Raw genomic sequence first — 17676 nt, 5'->3', positions numbered from 1 at the left:
TTTCAGTGCCCCCTGGTAGCAACAGGAAATGTCTTGGTTTTTGCATGTCTTACACTTGGATGTATTCCTCCTCATCCACTGACCGTTCAACGCAGAGATAATCCAGACACAAGTGATGGTTGCGAGCGCAGGACGAAACCTAACTGAAGAGAGCTTTGTACTGCGTGACGCCGTCAAAGATCAAAGTCACTGTTGAATGCTGTTTCCATGGCAACACACCAAAAGTTGATGTTTGGTATTTAAAAATAATCAAATGTTCAGTTTGATATCTATCAATTAACGACCATCTTCAGAATTATGTTTTATTGTGCTGTGGAGTTAATGATATTGTAACGGACTGGTAGTTATTGTCAATGTTGATTGTTATTATGTGTTGATGGCTTAGTAATAGAGTTCAGCTTAGTTATAAGGATTATTGTTTGAATAACTGAGTTTTACAGATTGTCAGTAAATATGTCAGTGTTTGGGCACGTGACACTGTTGTCAGCTCCAGCTACCAATGGCTCTGGGTTGGGTGAGATGGTGTGCTTCTCATTGGCTGGGAGACAGGGGGTTGCCCTCAGGTTAGTGTGAGAGCGGGAGAATATGGGTTGAGAGCATAGACTGTACAGTATATAATATTTATATATTTATATATTTAGAAACAAAATAAAAATATATATTTTGTCTTGTCCATCAATATAAAAATACAAACCCAGATAAATTGAAACACTTAAATGTTGTTGGGTAGAAGTGTTCAAACCACATTGCCAAACATAAAACCCAGAAGTGTTTTACATACACCACACCCGTGAAATTATTGATTTATATATTCTATATTATTATACCAACATTAAAAGTTGGCCACTGCAAGAAAACGTTGGTGCAGCATAGTGGTTGTTGATCAGAATTATATTGCTGTATTAATTGTATGTGCTGTTGAATAAATACTTTTTTGTTTCATCCAGTCATCATGATCTCTCTTTGCAAGATAACAAAATGCATTGAACGTATAACAGTGGATTTTTAGCTTTGGTTCAGAAACCTCTATGTGGCTGTACTGCTGTGTGTGTGAAAGGGAAAGGCTGAGACATGAGTGATGAACGACAGCAAAAAAGCAGACAACAGCTACATCTAGAGGATGTGGTAAGTCACTGCACGACTGAGTGGCTGTCAGATGGTCCAGGTCCACTGACACAGGGTTACTGCAGGTTTCAACAAGTTCAATTACAAACTTTAGCATAATGCATAATGCAAAGTAGTTTCAAATAGGATAATGAACAAAGTTTAAGACCTATGTCAAATAGATATGAAGGAATATCATAATTGAAGATCAGGTGAAGTAGTCAAGTAGAGAAATGCTTTGTTTCTCATGAACTACAGGCAGAGAGAGTAGGTATCAGTAGTATTTCCCACAGCCGGGCCCAGTGTGTACATCAATCATCAGTTCCATGCTGGTCTTGTTTGTTGTTTTATTACAGCATCCTAATACCTGGTACCACTGAGAAAGAGCTAACACATGAAAACATTACAAACTATGTGTGTCGCTAAAACATTTCTCTTAAGAAACCGATTTCAAGTGCAACAGAAGCAGCAGTAGATGAATGTTAAGATAATTAAGATCTACCTAAACACATTTAAGACCTGTCACTTTATATTTTAACATATTTAAGGCCTAAAATTCAGACACGCTAATACAAAGTGCAGAAGAGAAAACACACGCACACACACACAGGAAAAGAATACAGAGACCAGTAAAGAGCATAAAAGACAGACCTGGTGCACATCAATTACCCAAAGGCCTGCTTAAAATACGAATGTCATGACTTTTTTTAAATGACTCCACAGAATCTGCAAACCCTGGTGGTGTAGGATGGAGGAGGTCTGACATTCCTCAGCTTTGGCCTCTAAAGCTCGATCATCACAATGTCTCTGGTGGACATGTTGTATGCTCCCACCAGTATTTCAAAGCAAATTTATTTGCTTTGAAATACATAAGAACGTAAAATATTCAATTCATAGTTGGTAGGAAATGTACCACAATCAAAATGTCTGTATATGAGACAAATTCATGGATAAAGAATTAAAAGGTATTTAATCACATATTAAAATGTACAGTATCTGTCAGCTTGAGAATCTTTGATTTTTTTAAACGAGATAAAACCCGTCCAGAGTAATTCACTAATCTGAAGCCAAACATAAAGTCAAATCAAATAAAATCCAGGAATACAAGCCAGATTTTTTAAAAATCAAGTACACAATGTGAGTCAATACTCAACAGAATATCCACAGTGGGTCACTGAAATCTTAAGACACATCTTTAAGTCTTTACATTTTTTGGGGCAGAACACACAGGCTACCACAGGAATCAATAATCAATCTATAGTCATTTACCAGAGCCCGTGTGGAATATGTAGGTTTCAGATATGATCTAAAAGTGTTCTCCGTCCTTTTTGTTTCTTTTATTTACATGGATGTGATTTTTTAAAAAGACAATAAAACATGTAATTGTAAAAACCAAAAGCATTAGGTTGTTATGAAGTTGCTTTTTTTTTTACAGCATGCGCTCAGGGATATATCAGCCCATCAGTGTATTTCACTACACTGATGGGCTGATATGCACTTTTTACACAACCAGGAAGTTAAAAGTTTAAACATGGTCGGTTGGTGTGTTGAGCTCCATCAAGTCTTTTATTTCAGTCTCCATGTTTCAGCAGTATGATGGGCTGCAGAGAAAGAAAGACCATTAGAATTTACATTATATTTTATTCAACTAAAACAAAAGGAGCTGCAATGAAAAAAACATACCAAAGTGTTGAAGTGTTGCCTGCAAACAGCTTTACTTAACCAGAAGATCAAGAAGAGGGCGAGGAAACATTCAACAACCAGCAGACTCATTATCAGCCCATTGACTCCTGTGAACACCTGTGAAAAGTTCAAGAGATTATTGGAAGTGAAAACACATGTATTTTGTATTTCCCTCAGTCGAGGGCAGTGGTGTTTCCTTTACCGTGAAATGGGGCCAGTAATGATATGGATTGAGTGAGAGGATCAAGCTGATAGCGAACGCTGCAACTGACCAGAAGAAGCTGATGATGTTCAGAGAGAACGACAGCTTTGCCTGGAAGAAGACATCATGTTACTGTACATTTAGTGTCCGCACCGACTTCCATTATAGAAGCAATGTGGGCTCAGTGTGTTACTAAGCCATGACTAAATCACACTGTAAAACCTGATGAGTAATTTCAACTCAAACTGTGTAAGAAAACTAACATTCAACCATGTATACACTTAAACAATTAAAGTGTATGTATTCATAATTTAAGCAAGTTAGCTGCATAAAGTTTTTTCTCAATTTAACTGAGTAGTCCGGTTTAAATGAATTGAGTCAAATTAACTCAAATGCACATTCTTTTCACAAATCCTACTATTTAAGTTTTATTTATATATTTTTTCCATTAAGCTCTATCACCAAATTCAAGTGATCGAAGCTGAGCTACGACCACACAGACTATAACACAGAGATAAATCTATTATCAGCAAAGAAGAGACGTTAATCATCAATATCATTATTTTCACATTACTACATTCCCTATGAATCAATCTTTTTAAGAGCACTAAAGATTATTCTGATAATTCATATAAAAAAACAACATACATTTTTCAATTAAAATAAACTCTAGATAAAATCAGTGAGAAAGGTGGGTTTAACACTTGCAAACAATGTTTTTGTTTTAAATTAAATAACTCACCACACCCATATGCGGACCTTTTCCTGCAGCATAGGACAGCAAACCAGAGACCACAAACTAAGGTGATGGTAAAATATATCAGTTTTTTACAATATAATATTTTGCAGTATAGCAACATAATGTTTATATATGTATAGATGTATATATATGACACATATTTTCAAATACTGGGTCATAACTAAAGAGGATAAAATAAGCTGTGTCACAGCAGTAAAAGGAAGTATGAGATACACAGATGCACAGTATAGCTCACCATAACAGTAGAAATATAAGATAAAATGGTTGGTTTGTGATTGTATATTACTATTCTCCAAAAACAAATATCCATAATAATAGTTTCAAGCTCTTTTTATAATGAATATATTTACCAGAGCACAGGGTACAGTGTAGATCAGCATTTCTCCTCTCACAATCAGACCAAGAGTGCAAAGAAACACACCAGCGATGGCTTGAGCTGCCTTATAAATGAAAAAGAGATAATTAATATATAAACAGAAAATACTGTATAACAGATTTATAACAAGAATGTGAACACAAACCATGTAAGAGTCAGTTTGCAGTTTTCCACATATCTGTCTAAGAAAGAGGTGAACTTACTCCCAGAGGTTTAGGTTTCCCATTGATAACAAAGATCTTGTAGGAGTCCTTGAACACACAGTTGAATTTCTCTGGCATCAGGTCAGCCGCTCCAGCATCGTTTAGTTTCCTGATGGGAATAGAGATGACCATCGATTCGTTGCACACAAACGTCGTCTTCATTTTCCTGTGAACAAGATCAGTGTAAAGGATGGTGAAGCAGTTTCTGTCGCTGTTGAAGTGTTGTTCAGGTTTTCAGTAACGTACCTTTTTTCTATTCTGACCTGAAATTCTCTGCTCTGTCAAATAAGTTTGAAGAGGAAATGACCTGACACGACGATTGTCTTTGTTTGTCGCACTCTTTAAGGGGGGTGGGGAAATGAAGGTGTGAGATGACCTCAAATTTCTGAGTACTTGCAGGGAAGTGGAAATGAGTAAAGAAAGAAGCATTTGCTTGAGACACGTACAAAGTGTGAAATAAGGTTCTGCTCAAGCCAAACAGGGTAAGAAACTAAGATCTTTATCAAGTTGCTCTTCTAAATGCTTTGTTGTACAAATTTTAAACACACAATTTGATTTTGTTAAGTCTGCATATACAGTATGTGTTTATATATATAGGATTGTAGGTTTTGTGTATTTGATGTTAAATAAGAAATCTGACAAAGTAAACTTCTGCTAAGAATTTGAGGAAATTAATATTTTGTGTCAAGTAGAAGAAACAGAATAAAATTTTGATTATGTGATGTTAAAATTTGACAAACTATTAACCCTATGTTTGATACAATCCAACTGATTAACACAAAACTCACTCTGTATATTTGATAATTATGAAAAATGTGTGATGCGCAATTGATTTAAAAATGATGACTAGAAACATATGAATATTTTAACCCTTTCAAATATAAAATCTCCAAGCTCTCTCTACAATAAATATTAAAAACAATAAGAAAAAAACCTTGACGATTTTTGGGAGGAAACCTTTTGAATTGTTTGGTTGTTTACTTAATTTTTCCAAAGCTGTACGCTGTAGTTTATTTGTATTAAACTGCATTACAGAGTGAATGTCTTATATCTTGTTGTTTACATATTAAATCTTAACTATGACAGTTTTATATAGTATTATCTTACATGATAGAAAGTTTTTGGATTGTCGCATTCTGAGGCTAAACGAGTACTGAATGACTGACAAATTAAAGATTTCTAAATTATTCTATCATTATAGATCATAAGGGAAAACTATCCATGCAGGTAAGGGAAGCATCATGGCCTGTGCTGATATAAACCTGGATATCCTAAGAGCTGACGAGGAGTCGTTCAGCATGAACAAAGAAGAGCTGCCTCTGGTGCAAGAGTACAAAGCTGTAGAGATGGTGCCAGAAGTCAAAGGGCCGCTGCACAACCTCCTGCAAAAACAACCTGCTGTGCTGGGGGTGAGTTCATCAAAATGAAATAAAATTCAATCTCATGTTATCAGCCATGAAAAATAAACCATATCTAGTCTTGTTTGAACCAAGTGCAGGTAGGGCGGGTTGTCCACTAACCAGAAGGTCACCGGTTTGATCCCAGTCTCCCCATTCCGCATGCTGAAGTGTCCTTCGGCAAGATACTGAACCCGAAAACCCCAAATTGCCCCTGACGGCTGTACCAGGGTGTGATTGATGTGCGATCGAGTGTGCACATAGATGCACGATATAAATGGGTGTGTGAATGGGTGAGTGGCCAAACTATACTGAAAAAGAGAGTTTAAATCCAGACTATTTAGAGCAGAGGTCTTCAACAGGGGGGTCGCGGATTTTTTGGTTGATTAGACAATTTTTTATATTTTTTTAATTTGTAATTATTTTTTCCAACCAATTTTTTTCCCACAAATTGAAATGTCTTTAAATACACATTAACATGAATCCAACATATTGCAGCGAACGGATAAATGGAGGCAGAAGACGTTATCTTTCAGTCAGCAATGCACACATTCAGCGACACACAATAATAAAAACATGAATATATGAACCTGTGTATTATTTGGATAGCTTAGTATTGAACGCACAATAACAGGGTAGCTATGTTTATACAGTGCATCCGGAAAGTATTCACAGCGCTTCACTTTTCCCACATTTTGTTATGTTACAGCCTTATTCCAAAATGGATTAAATCTGAAAATGGCTATGCACCGACGCTCCCCATCCAACCTGATGGAGCTTGAGAGAAGAATGGGAGAAACTGCCCAAAAATAGGTGTGCCAAGCTTGTAGCATCATACTCAAAAAGACTTGAGGCTGTAATTGCTGCCAAAGGTGCTTCAACAAAGTATTGAGCAAAGGCTGTGAATACTTATGTACATGTTATATTTCCGTTCTTTATTTTGAATAGATTTGCAAAAATTTTAAACAAACTTTTTTCACTTTGTCATTATGGGGTATTGTATGTAGAAGTTTGAGGAAAAAATGAATTTAATCCATTTTGGAATAAGGCTGTAACATAACAAAATGTGGAAAAAGTGAAGCGCTGTGAATACTTTCCGGATGCACTGTACATGGCACTAGGCCCAGTTTAATATAAAACACAATTTTATACAATATATATAGTAGGGGGTCCTTGCTCCATCTCTTGATCAGTTTGGGGGTCCTTGGCCTGAAAAACATTGAAGACCCCTGATTTAGAGCATTTACTCAGGTCTACAAGTTGCTAATTGAATGAGATTTTGGTCACTCAACATTTTTTGGCGACTGACCCAATTTAAATCTCTCATTCTAACCATCCAAGCATAGATAATTGTCACTTTATTTGACAGTTCCACATGTTTCTGTGGACAGAGTAAACCCAAATCAAAATTTAAATTGTTTTTGTATTTCTTATGTGACAAATAAATGTCTTTGAAATGTCTTTCATGTCATAAATTGGTTTGATTTTTGTTTCAACTTTACCTTGAAGAAAGGAAACAAAGAGATTTTGTTTCAAATGCAACGAAAGCACACAGTGATGGCACACAGTGATGGCACACAGTGATCAACAGGAAGAGTTGGCGGTTAAGTGTCTTGCTCAACACTTAGTAGCCGAGATCTTACAATATTATAGAGAAGTCAGACAGTTCCCACAATGAGCAAACGCTTTGGTAACTGCAGAGAAAAAAAAAACTTCCTCTTTATTTGGAAGAAACCTCTTGAACCAGACTCAATGTGGGCGGCCATCTGCCTTGACCGGTTGGTGTGTGTGTGTGTGTGTGTGGGTAGGGAGAAAAATGGGGGCGAGAAAAGAGAGGGAGAGGGGGAAAGAGGAGAGACAGGGATCAAAGTACTACTGCAACTACAAAATACAAAAAGTGTCATATCTCAATAATTATTAATTATTATAAACTTCAGGACTGTAAGTATTGATTGCAGCAAAAATGTTTCACATCATATTTAAGTGTTGTTTAATATTGTGATTCATAGTTTGTAAGCTGATATGAAATTGTTTACATAAGAAAAGATATATATATGTGTATAGATATAGTCTTATATGTATTTTTGTGTCCTCTGTCAGTCTCTGCAGATGGTGAGCGGTTTCCTCAGTGTCGGAGTGGGGATTTTTTTCGCTGTGACCCAGGAAATGCATCAGTCACTTTTCACCTTGTTCAGACTTTCCCACCTGACTGGAGTGATCGTACGTTTCTGCTCAAACCAGAACTTCATTACAAAAACCAGGCATCATTTAAAGACGATAAAACTACAAGTTAATTTTTAATATGTATGAATCTTTAAATCACCCAGTGTGAAAAATGTGCTGCGTTCCTCTCCTCTCCGCAGTTCATCTTTGCTGGAGTTGTTTCCAACCTGCTGTTCAAATATCCAGGATTACTGCCTGTGAGTGTGACTCAGTGGAAGCCCCCCGATAGCACTTTAGAGCTGGTGGCAGTGATTATTGGTTGATAGATGGTTGTCTGACTTTTGTTGCAGCTGTCCTTTGGGGTTAACTGTGCCGGTATCATCGCAGCTGTGGCCGCAGCCTGTCTGATAATCGTCGACCTGGCTGACTGGCATCCAGGGAATGACGAGCATTTGAGGGTGAGAACATGTGAAAATGAGGAAAATGAAACCCCCCTGCTTCAAACATGGATTTGTTTTACAGTGCATGTTAAGTTGTAGTTGCTGAAGGGAATTTAATGTGCTGATGCTCTTTATCTCTCTCACAGATAGAAGTGCTGGAACTTTGTGTGATGGGGCTTGAGGTTTTCCTCTCTGCGGTTCTCTGCTTCTTCTTCTGTAAAGAGAAACGTGCCAAATCACCATGATAAAGCTGGTTGATTCTTTTTTGTTCATCATGTGTGGCTTTTAGTTGTCTCGATTGTATATTGGAGCTGAAACCGCTGCTGAAGAGGCCGGGCTGTGGGCTGTGTCGGATGCTTGACTTGGACTGAGAATACGAGGCTTGGGTGGGCAAATGTCAGCGTCTCTCATGCGAAGGAAAACTCACTCCTCAACCTCTGTGCCTCTGTGCAACGGTAGTGGTGGGTCTCATAGTGCTTCTCTGCAGGGCCCTCTGTGTGTGTGGTTTCACACTCGTGTTTTCTTATCAGTTTGGAAATATCTGCTTCTTGTTTTCGGTTTCTCACGGAGGTTTTTACAGAGCTCAGAAGTATATGTGTCTTATAGGTTTTTCTTAGGTTTCGAATAAATAGCCACTGGTGGAAATACTCAATTTCATATTTGGTGTGACAAAGATAAGAATACAACGATATGTTTTACACATTTTAATCATCTGTACAAACTCGTCTTAACACAGAGCTGGTGACAAAAGAAACATGACAATAAAACATCGTCTGTGTGGATCTGCCTGCTACTTTTTTTTTCTTTTGCAAAATACATAATAAAAAACTCATCTACAATATTAACACTGATTCTTATCTATAGCTCATTAAACACAAATGTACAGACCACTTACGTACCATCATGACAATGTGTATGATGTGTCGATTTCCAATTTACAGTATCATCATGAAATGTCTTGTAATAACTGAGCTTCATCCATTAAAGTCTCAGTGCTCCGGAGCTGGACTCTGTATATATATATATATATATATATATATATATATATATATATATATATATATATATATATATATATATATATATATATATATATATATATATATATATACACACGAGCTGCTGTGGCATCAAGTAGTGATCTGTGTGAGGGCGTCACAGCTGTGAAGAGAGAAGGAAAGAAAAACAGGTCAACACAACACACAGCACACAACATTTCTATTTGAGTCCACATGCAATATTTATGTGAGTCAAAGAAACGGCCATTTTAAACACGTTCATGATGTAAAATGGCTTCAGACAAGACATATTTAGAAGTTCCCCAAATGAGACATCATTTTTTTTCTCACAGTATAAAGAAATATGTCATGGTTAAAAATAAAAAAGGTGTTCAATTACTGGCATGTTTGATGTCATTTTTAAAGTTTTTATTTCAAAATTCGAATAAATAACATTGCTATAATTGAAATGCTTATGTTAGATTAGTATGCAATTTATAAATGAAAAGATGGAAAAATAGCTTAACTGGAGATTGAAATATGTTTCTTTAGAAGTAACACTGGAAATTCAGGAAAGTTACTTTACTGAAAAAGATCTTAATAATAAAAAATCTAAACGTTAATGAAAACATTCTAAGAAGAAGTCATGTTTCTACTGTTTACAGTGTGTCATACATTTAAAGCAACAGCTAAAGGTGGCTTAAAATGAATGAATGTTGTATTGCCATTTAGGTCCTACAACAAATGACATGCTCCGTTAAGTTCTTACACTTTCCAGTTCATCAAATGTAATTTTTTTGTGTATTTTAATCCCTAAGAATATTGTGAGTATCCATTTGTCTCTGTCTGAAATTTACTTTTGACCCTTGGACACAATAAAGAATTTCAACATTTCAAACAAATAAAATCCCCAAACTCCAAAGCATTCAACCCAAAGTGCATTCCAAAAGAAAAAAAAAACACATAACAAAGGCCGAGACAGAACATGCGCGTGTTACAACAGACATTAAACTCATGATATTCAGCGACACAGATTTCACCCTCATGTCAACATGGATGCACAGAGGAGAGAGAGGAGGAGGAAACTCCCGAGGTAAACTTGAGGAAGAGCCAGAAGTTTACAAAAAACAAACGAGAGCCCTGGAAGCCGGTCAGGACGCACGGCCATGCAGCACACAGCACATTCCACACAGATTAGTATTCAGAGGAGGCACCTCGCGGTTGTTAATGAGAAGGAAACAACACACATATATATGTCCGCTCTGGTGACACCAGTTACTTACTGAGCTAAAACTCTCAGTCAGACCACAGTAGAGAGGCCTACTGCTACATGAGAGGTCTTGCTCTGGCAAAAACAGAACAGCAGAAAGGTTGTGAGTGCAACGACTCGCCAGCTATTCTCGACAACTTCCCTTTAAGTTCTCAGAATCTGGAGTCCACATACCAGAGTATGACCAGTTCTGCTGACAAGATTCTTAAATTGGTGAGAGACTTGTTTAACACTTTTCAGTGTTTTACTCCACGAGATGACTTCTGCTGTCTGTCCACAGAAAACCACTTCACACGTCTGCATATTTAAGATCAATCATCACAGTAAAAGCTTGGTTATAGTCAGGCTTTTAAAATGTTTTTCTTCCTTCATAACCTCCAGCAAGGAGGTTCTGTATTTATAGTTTAACTGTCTGTTAGTTTGCAGGATTACACAAGAACTACAGGACGGATTACCACGGAACTTGGTGGAAGGATGCAATACAATGAAATAATCCATCAAATGTTTGGTGCCGATCCGGATCAGAGGGCGAATTCAAGAATTGTTTATCACTTTCTTTAACACTGCAGGATTTCTTTCGTGGATCTAGATGAAGAAATTAATGGGACTGATTTCTGAGTGTGTACAATTTAGTGCGACTTGACTGTTGGGCCTTGGTGCAGGTTTGAGTTCTACTGAGTGCCATTCCACTTTATTTAATTATATTTGTGTCTACAATATATACAGTTAGTCTTGACTATCAGTGGAAATATGCATTTAGTTGTCAATTTATTAAGTACAGCTAAAAATAAACTGACAACTAATCACATTACAATACATATGACCAGGCAGGACTCATTGGATCAGTGGGGCAGAATATAGAATATTAAACAATGAAACATCAGCAGTTTATCAGCATCGGATCATAAGAAGATAATGAGAGAGAGAGAGAGAGAGAGAGAGAGAGAATCAAACACCCACTGCTGTGATGAACTTGGTGCCCTGTGGCTGGAGGTCCTCGTCCTTCTGGAATATCGAGGGAGACGTGATGGAGGAGGGAGGTGTGGAGGAGCAGAGGAAAGAGGGGGGCTCGTTGTTGTTATTGTTGTGGCTGTAGGAGTCTATGACGACGTCGGGGTGCCCGGGAACGCCGAGGCTACTGAGTCCTGTTACACTTTCACTGGACGTGCACCGGGACGACGTCTCTGAGCTCTCAGTGACTGTGGCACAACACAGAGAAACAGACAAACACACTGTATCAAGCAAAAACACAGAACGCCATTAAGGAAACAGTCACTACGTTTGTTGTAGTTCTCATGTTTCCTTGCAGCTCTTAGGTATGGGATTGAGACTTCGGCGACCCCTAGTGGTAACAGCAAAAAAGACACAGACGGACAGTAATCCCCATTTACACAAAAAAAATCCAGCCTTTAAACCTGAATTTTTATACTTTATTTTTAACTATGAGTCTCTTGAGTCTTAGTCTTTTGTCTTCTTTTTATTGTCTACTGATGCTCTTTGTAATATAGATAAATATTGACTTGTAGTGGGTAAATACTTTTGGTCGCAAGTATTTAATGTGTAATAATAACAACATTTTATATGTTTTTAATTCAGATAGCATTGAAGAGATCTGTTCTCTTGAAGACATTAAAGGGTCTTTCTTTTATTGACCTATATAAATATTGAAAAATTATATAAACCATCTTTATTCACTTTGTTTCGATTTCCCCACACATCTAAAAGTTGTTTTCGGGTGTGAGATGACACCGATTATAGCGGCTTAAATAATAAATGATTCTCAATAATAAAAAAGAAGAGACGAATAACCAGTAAGCACAAATGAGCTGCAGATTATGTACACAGAAAATAAGAAGTGTCTACAGTATTTATGGTGAAAATTGCATTTTTTAAATCTTAATTTCTCCCAGAAAATCTATTTATCCAATAATCACCACTTTTTAATAATCAAATTAAACACACATACAATAATCAGACTTTTAAATAATAATAGCTGAACACTCACTCATGGAGGGCTGGCTCCCAGTGTCCTGCTCCAGCTCGTCCTCCTCTATGCAGTCGTAGGGCCACTGGGCAAAGGAGGGAACACTGGTCATCGGGTACGGGTGTGAGTGTGGGTGAGAGGGTGAGGTGCACAGGTGGAGATTGAGCGAGCCCAGCAGGGAGGAGGACGACTGGCTGCTGGAGGAGGAGGTGCTGCTGTTGGAGATGGTGGAGTGGGGTCTCTTGATCGACGCGCAGTGTTCAAACGAGGGCACGGCGATGGAAGCTCTCGTCCTAGACTCTGTCAGCGGAGAGAGAAACACGGTGAGGTCACGTGAGCGAGGAACAGCGACAGGAATGTCTGAAAAATTCCTGTGATTTTAAATGGTGATAATTGAGGTGTGAATCTCTGTTTACGGGAGCTCTGGTAAACCATGAAAGGCAATGTGAAAATAATTTACTTGTAATGACACATAAAACACAATAAGGCTCAGATTACATCTTTGGTGTCTACTATAAAAAAATTATGAAAGCACCTTCAAGGCTGCGCCACGTTTTTGAGGTTTCAGCAAAGAACAAATGTGTGTGTCTGATTATGAGGTAATGAATCACTACGACCTGCATCCTCTCAGAGAAAAACAAACTGGAGCGAGAAGGTGGATCAGAGAAAGAAAGTTGGAAGACATTAAAATATAAACTAGAAAGACACTCAGTAGAATGCAGACCTCGATTAAGGCCCAACAAGATCCATAAATAATAACAAAATTATCCTGGATCCGACCCCTGATCTGGATCCACACCAAAATTCATTGGGTTCTTCCTTTGGTCATGCCCCACCCCTTCACAACATGTCATGGAAATCACTTGAGTAGTCTTTGCGTACTCCTGTTAGAAGAAAACTAAGAAGAAAACTCACCTGACCCCTTCATTATATAGTCGATGAATCGGTCACTGATCGCTGCGTCACTAGGTTTGATGTCCATGAAAGGTTTGCTTCCGATCCCCATGGAAACCATCTCCTGCATACGCAACTCTAAAGTAAAAAATACATCTTTATAGATAAAATGTCAATAAAAGTACAAAGAGGAATCATATTCAATAATCTTGAGTAAATGTGTGTAATCTGAACCCACCTCTGTTTCGGAGCGCCTGCCTCCACAGGATCTTGCCGATAATGGCCGTCCACACAGCCTTGACCTCTGCGGAGCTGGCTTGAAGTATAAACGTGTCCTGTGACTTCCTCCGACGGAACCAGATCTCAAAACGCAGGCCGCTGTCACCAACGTTTTCAGTCATACCGATCTCTGCAGTCTAAACAGTAAAAGATTTGTTTTATATCTGCACGGAATTTTCTGCCACTGTACAAAATAAACGGGCAAAAAAAAAAAAATTCTTACTTTGAAGGACTGTTTGTATATGTAGATGTCATATCCTCCCTCGATCTTCTTGGTCTTGCTGAAAAGGATGAGGTCTTCAAACAAGAAGACATGGCGAAGGTATTTCCTCCGTCCACACCAGACTATGAACTCGTCCTGGCAGCGGAGTTGACCCTGTTCTTTTAGGTTCACCTAGAGAGGAAACATGAGCGTTCACATGCGTGACAGAGAACAATACATCCCCTGACGGGGCTCTGACCTCACACTACTGTATACATAACAAGATGACCTCCAGCGCCAAAATAGATTTAATGACCTCTGTCCTCTTTAAGTGGTGCTAAACATTCTTAATAGCAGCACATGGTTCACATATTGCTACTTACATCACAGCCCCGAATGGCGTCCATGGCCAGTAGGTCGTTGCCGTGGCGAAGCTGAAACTTGACCAGCTCCTCTGCGGTGCGGAGGTCACTCAGCTCCTGCTCCTGGGTCTGGCTGCACTCCTTTATCAGGTCTTTCAGCAGCAGGGCGTATTTACTCATCCTCTGAATGGGCTTCAGCAAGTAGGACGCCAGGTCCATCTTGTCCTCCAGCTCCAGCTGCTTATTCTGGAGGGACACACAGTGAGGATTACTGCTGTGCTGTTATTGCTTTTCTAGGTATTGTTCTGAGATATTGTATTCAAACTGATATCAAAATCATTATAAAGACTTAGATACAATGATAATATATTAGCAGATATGAAATTACAGATAAACAGATAACAAAGTAACACAAAGTAATTTTAAAAACTGCTTATTAAGAAAAAATTATATTTAATAATTGAAAAAGAGACTTATCAATATCAATTGTCTCACAGCAAGAGTGTTCTGGGTGCAAACCCAGATTCAGGCCTTTCTGTGTGGAGTTTGCATCTTTCCCTTGTGTCTGTGTGGACGTCTCCCAGCTGATATCGGGCAAAAGGTTACCAGCGAATCGCAGGGCTGACATATAGTGACAGCTATTCATACTCACAGGCAACTTAGAGTCTTCAGACATGAGATGCATGTCTTTGGAATGTGAAACGAAGCTGGAGTTCAGGCAAACTCAACACAGAAAGGACAGAAAACCCAGAACCCCCTTGCTGTGAGGACACAGTACAAACCAATACATATACATATACATATATATATATATATATATATATATATATATATATATAAATATATATATACTGTATATATAAGCTTAAAATATCAGCCGTGTCAGTACTGGTCAAACTCTGATGTGTATATTGTTCATGATCCGATAAGTGCTGAATAATGAAAATATAATGGATTTCCTCGTTTTGGCCTTGACAGAGCGACGCTTCTTTGCGTTATGATATGAACCATTTCTGGAGCTGCACCTGAACCACATGTCATTTCAAACACAGCGATGATGTGAGGAATGTAACCAGAGCCCAGGTTTCCAGACGCACCTTAAAGAATTCGTTGCCGTGGCTGCTGAGCAGAGCATCAGACTGGGGCTTATTCTTGCTGTACAGCGCATACATTCCAAACTGATCCTCCTGCACACAAGATTAACAAGTTACAACACTGACCACAGTAACAAGCATGCTGACATTTTAATAAGCTTTAACGAACACTGTGAATGATTCAGCTCTGACGCAGCTGTAAATGTAATAGTGTGACTTCTCCTACCAGTTATACACATGATGATGCTGACAAGTGACCTAAATACATGTGTTTACAAATGATAATGGGACGGTGTGGTACAGTGAAACCATGTCCCTTAACTGGAAACATCACATTAACTTGTTTTAAGAAACATCACTAACAGCAAATACACACATCATTACAGTGACGGTGGCCTGAGAGCTGTTTTCAAGCTGTCAGCGTGCTGCCTCAGGGCGCAATGACTGAGAAGGCGTGGACTCACGTGTCTGAGAAAACAGCTACTGATGGACAGCGGCGAGTGAGCACACGACTCCAGCTCCTTCAGGAAGTACCGACTGTGGAAGTCCCACAGTTTCTCCACGTTGCCAAAGATGATGCTGCGCTTCCCCCGCAGGTCCTGCGGCAGGTCCAGCCGCTCCATCTCGGGGAAGTAGTGCTCAATGATGTAGCTGAGCGAGCGCACGTACTCCCTCTCTGTGGAGATCATCTCATCCATGATGTGCTGCACTTTACTGGTGAACATAGAGACACAGGAGGGTGCAAGAGTAAGAATGTTTCCTGATGAAATTAGGTGATGCTATTTATATTCAGGGTTTCTGCAGGTTTCAACAAGTTCAATTTAAGACTTTTTAAGACGATAATAAATTAAGAAAAAACTAATTGAGGATTGGTTTCTTAGGTTTGTGATGTCACAAGCTGTTTGGGTGGGGAGATGGGGCAGGGGCGGGGCTATATTAACATATTCATGAATCCCAGTCATGAAATGAGGAAGGAAGGTGTAGAGTCACTTTTAAGCCACAAGGGAAATCGTTTTAATAGCAAACCTTTTGAATATGTATGTTTGAAGAACAAAGGGAAGAAATCAGCTGCTGTAGCGGAATGGGTCTTTAAGAATCTGTGGTTCTCTTCCTCACCTGCTATGTTTCTTGCCGTCTCCATCACTGTGTCTGGAATGAACCCTGGACGGCGTGGACATGCTGCGGCTCCGTCCTAACGCAGGGCTCGTCACATCTGGTCTCTGCAGCTTCTTCTCTACCGACACATTATTTGCTACCTCCAAACCCTTGATGTACACGCCCGTGTAGCCGTGAATGTGGCTAACATCTGAGTGACTGCCGTCCCTTGGCGTCAGCTCGTAGCTCAAGGTCTTCTTCATGATCTTCTTCATCGGCTGCTTGCGCAGGCGGGCGGCCCCTGTGTAGACGGGCTCCGAGTGGCAGGAGATGGTCGAGTCGATGGTGCAGTCGCTGTCCGTGTCGTCGAACATGGACGGGCTCTGCCTCAGTTTGCTGTCGCTGTCGGGCGAGAACGTGAAGTGCGAGGAGGAGGAGATGGAGCTGGACGGGCTTTTGGAGAAAGGCCCGGCAGAATGAGGCTTGTTATCCTCAAAAGTCAACAGTGTAATCGCTCCAGGTAAAATCACACAACCGTTAGCTTCACGTTCCTCGGTGGTGCTGATCGGACTGTCTTCAGTCTTTGAAGGAGCCTCCGTGTCTGCAGCGGGGGAGGTCCGTGCTGCCGCCGTGGCTCGGGCCAAAGTCTCCTCCAGCTGCTGCTTGGTTTGCTGACACTGGTGCCACACTGTGTTCCACTGCTGCAGCTGCTGAGGACTCTCCAGGGAGAGCACCATGTCGTTGAGATTGCTGAAGTTGTCCATGGAGAACTTGGATGCCTCGGTGCAGTAATCCTGCAGGATATCCACCACAGACGGAGAAATAGTGACACCTGCAGTGTCCAGGCTGAGGTGATGGAAATAATCCTGACAGTGGTCCATCCACTGGTTTGCCTACAGATATGAAAGAGTGACAGGCCTATCAATATAGCACAAGAGTAAAGCCAGTTAAATGATTAGAATCCAGCTTTTAGGTCTAAATTAAAATGTTTCTTTTGTGATACTTTTAAAGTACTTTGCATTAGAGAATATCCTGAATTCTAAAATGCAAATAATAATCATCATCATAATATTAATAAACTTTTAAATAGCACTCTTCTTTACAATGCTAGAAAGTATTTACAGAGAAGACAAAAAAGAAAATAAAGAAAAAAAAAAGCAGGCAAGATAT

At 39.3% G+C, this 17676-nt stretch overlaps 3 protein-coding genes across 10 annotated transcripts in view; 1 reads left to right on the top strand and 2 right to left on the bottom strand.

Annotated features, from left to right (window-relative positions):
- Positions 1–2436: 2436 nt before the first annotated feature.
- LOC117776437 lies at positions 2437–4732 on the bottom strand. 3 transcript variants are annotated; one of them, XM_034610355.1, is made up of 7 exons: positions 4592–4731; positions 4329–4494; positions 4100–4189; positions 3732–3788; positions 3028–3100; positions 2788–2924; positions 2437–2705 (listed from the first exon to the last, which is right to left on the bottom strand). In XM_034610355.1, the coding sequence occupies exons 2-7, from the start codon at positions 4488–4490 to the stop codon at positions 2676–2678; spliced, it is 549 nt and encodes a 182-aa protein (XP_034466246.1). In that variant the 5' UTR covers positions 4491–4494; positions 4592–4731; the 3' UTR covers positions 2437–2675. The 3 variants fall into 3 exon arrangements, 1 of the variants encoding a protein (XP_034466246.1); XR_004616433.1 differs by having other exon boundaries at positions 2788–3100; positions 4575–4671; XR_004616434.1 differs by lacking the exon at positions 4100–4189 and having other exon boundaries at positions 2788–3100; positions 4592–4732.
- si:ch211-269k10.4 lies at positions 4680–9110 on the top strand. 2 transcript variants are annotated; one of them, XM_034610354.1, is made up of 6 exons: positions 4680–4810; positions 5530–5737; positions 7835–7945; positions 8089–8145; positions 8239–8346; positions 8475–9110. In XM_034610354.1, exons 2-6 carry the CDS (start codon positions 5570–5572, stop codon positions 8571–8573), a joined length of 543 nt encoding a protein of 180 aa, XP_034466245.1. In that variant the 5' UTR covers positions 4680–4810; positions 5530–5569; the 3' UTR covers positions 8574–9110. The 2 variants fall into 2 exon arrangements, with proteins under 2 accessions (XP_034466245.1, XP_034466244.1); XM_034610353.1 differs by having other exon boundaries at positions 7826–7945; positions 8475–8744.
- zgc:158766 (uncharacterized protein LOC100009641 homolog) overlaps positions 9018–17676 on the bottom strand; it is a 30564-nt gene continuing 21905 nt past the window's right edge. For 3 of the 5 annotated variants that reach the window (XM_034610338.1, XM_034610339.1, XM_034610335.1), the window contains exons 14-25: positions 16528–17399; positions 15876–16125; positions 15415–15504; positions 14339–14563; positions 13977–14147; positions 13713–13890; positions 13496–13612; positions 12602–12880; positions 11557–11828; positions 10610–10671; positions 9443–9489; positions 9018–9348 (exon numbers count right to left, since the gene is read on the bottom strand). In XM_034610338.1, the coding sequence (XP_034466229.1) occupies positions 10627–10671; positions 11557–11828; positions 12602–12880; positions 13496–13612; positions 13713–13890; positions 13977–14147; positions 14339–14563; positions 15415–15504; positions 15876–16125; positions 16528–17399 (2499 nt within the window). In that variant the 3' untranslated portion in view covers positions 9018–9348; positions 9443–9489; positions 10610–10626. The remainder of the gene's footprint in view (positions 9349–9442; positions 9490–10609; positions 10672–11556; positions 11829–12601; positions 12881–13495; positions 13613–13712; positions 13891–13976; positions 14148–14338; positions 14564–15414; positions 15505–15875; positions 16126–16527; positions 17400–17676) is intronic. The other 2 variants (XM_034610336.1, XM_034610337.1) reach the window with 2 other exon arrangements.

This window comes from Hippoglossus hippoglossus, chromosome 16 (assembly GCF_009819705.1).
Source record: "Hippoglossus hippoglossus isolate fHipHip1 chromosome 16, fHipHip1.pri, whole genome shotgun sequence".
Lineage (NCBI taxonomy): Eukaryota > Metazoa > Chordata > Actinopteri > Pleuronectiformes > Pleuronectidae > Hippoglossus > Hippoglossus hippoglossus.
This window is presented reverse-complemented; position numbering and strand designations above follow the sequence as displayed.